We start from the raw sequence: 1,004 nt of genomic DNA on the forward strand, positions 1-1,004 counted from the left end.
CTGCTGCTCGTTCCGGGACCCGGCGGCGCCTCCGAGATCACCTTCGAGCTGCCCGACAATGCCAAGCAGTGTTTCTACGAGGACATCACGCAAGGCACCAAGTGCACCCTCGAGTTTCAGGTACTCCGGGCTCCGCCCGGGGCCCCGCCCTCGGGTCCAGGGTCGGGAGGAATCTGCAGGTGCCCCCCTGCTGACCTTGTTTCTTCACTCCGTGGAGGATGCAGGAATCCGCTCTAGGTAGCTGAGAGATTTCCCGCTTCTGGTTTCCCGCTTCTAAACCGTGGACGAGAGACATTTAAGACCAGATAGTAAGATACAGGAGTTTCACAAATGCTTTCCGTAGCTGTGGGTTTTCCCCCATTCGCTTATGTCCTTCATTTGAAGGCCATTGGACTTTCTTTTTTAAAAGACTTTACTTGTTTAAAAAAAATCATTCCTGTTCGATAATGCCCAGTGCCTTTCCCCACTCTCTAATCCCCACCTCTGCTTTAATCAGATTTTAGATGCTGCCAAAACCTACCTCCATTGCTTTTTAAGTTTTTTCATTGATAGTCGACCTGTTGGTTAACGCCGCCCTCTCTTTGGAAGAGCATCCTTCTAGGCCAGATGACCATCAAGGTTGTGTAAAAAGAATTGCTGCAATAAATGAAAAGCCCCTTCTGTCTTTGGGAGTATAGTTTTAAAAAAAGAAGCTTTATTTGGCAGGATGTAGTTTAAGGTGGTTAGGACAATCTTTACTCTTGTTTCTATTCTCTTTGGTAGACTTAATTTCACGTGTTTGAAAAGCTGTTCGGTGCTGTATGCTGTGATCAAAACACCGAAGGGTGTTGTTTCATTCTTGATTCCCCGCTTTTCCTACCCTTCTTTTCTTAATTAGTACCTGCTCCTTCATCAAAACTGCTGTAAGAGCAGAAAATGGTGGATAGACAACCTGCTCTTTGGGATCAGTGAAGGCCTCCTTTAGGAATGATTTTAAGCTGAATTGTAAAGAATGAGTTGCACAT

The 1,004-nt window shown here is 46.1% G+C and overlaps 1 protein-coding gene across 1 annotated transcript in view; it reads left to right on the forward strand.

Annotated features, from left to right (window-relative positions):
- Positions 1–1,004, forward strand: part of TMED7 (transmembrane p24 trafficking protein 7) — a gene marked incomplete at its 5' end in the record, with an annotated part of 32,529 nt that continues 31,525 nt past the window's right edge. Inside the window, one exon of the mRNA XM_006755303.1 lies at positions 1–120. Within this exon, the coding sequence (XP_006755366.1) occupies positions 1–120 (120 nt within the window). The remainder of the gene's footprint in view (positions 121–1,004) is intronic.

This window comes from Myotis davidii, unplaced genomic scaffold, assembly GCF_000327345.1.
Source record: "Myotis davidii unplaced genomic scaffold, ASM32734v1 scaffold130, whole genome shotgun sequence".
Classification (NCBI taxonomy): Eukaryota; Metazoa; Chordata; class Mammalia; order Chiroptera; family Vespertilionidae; genus Myotis; species Myotis davidii.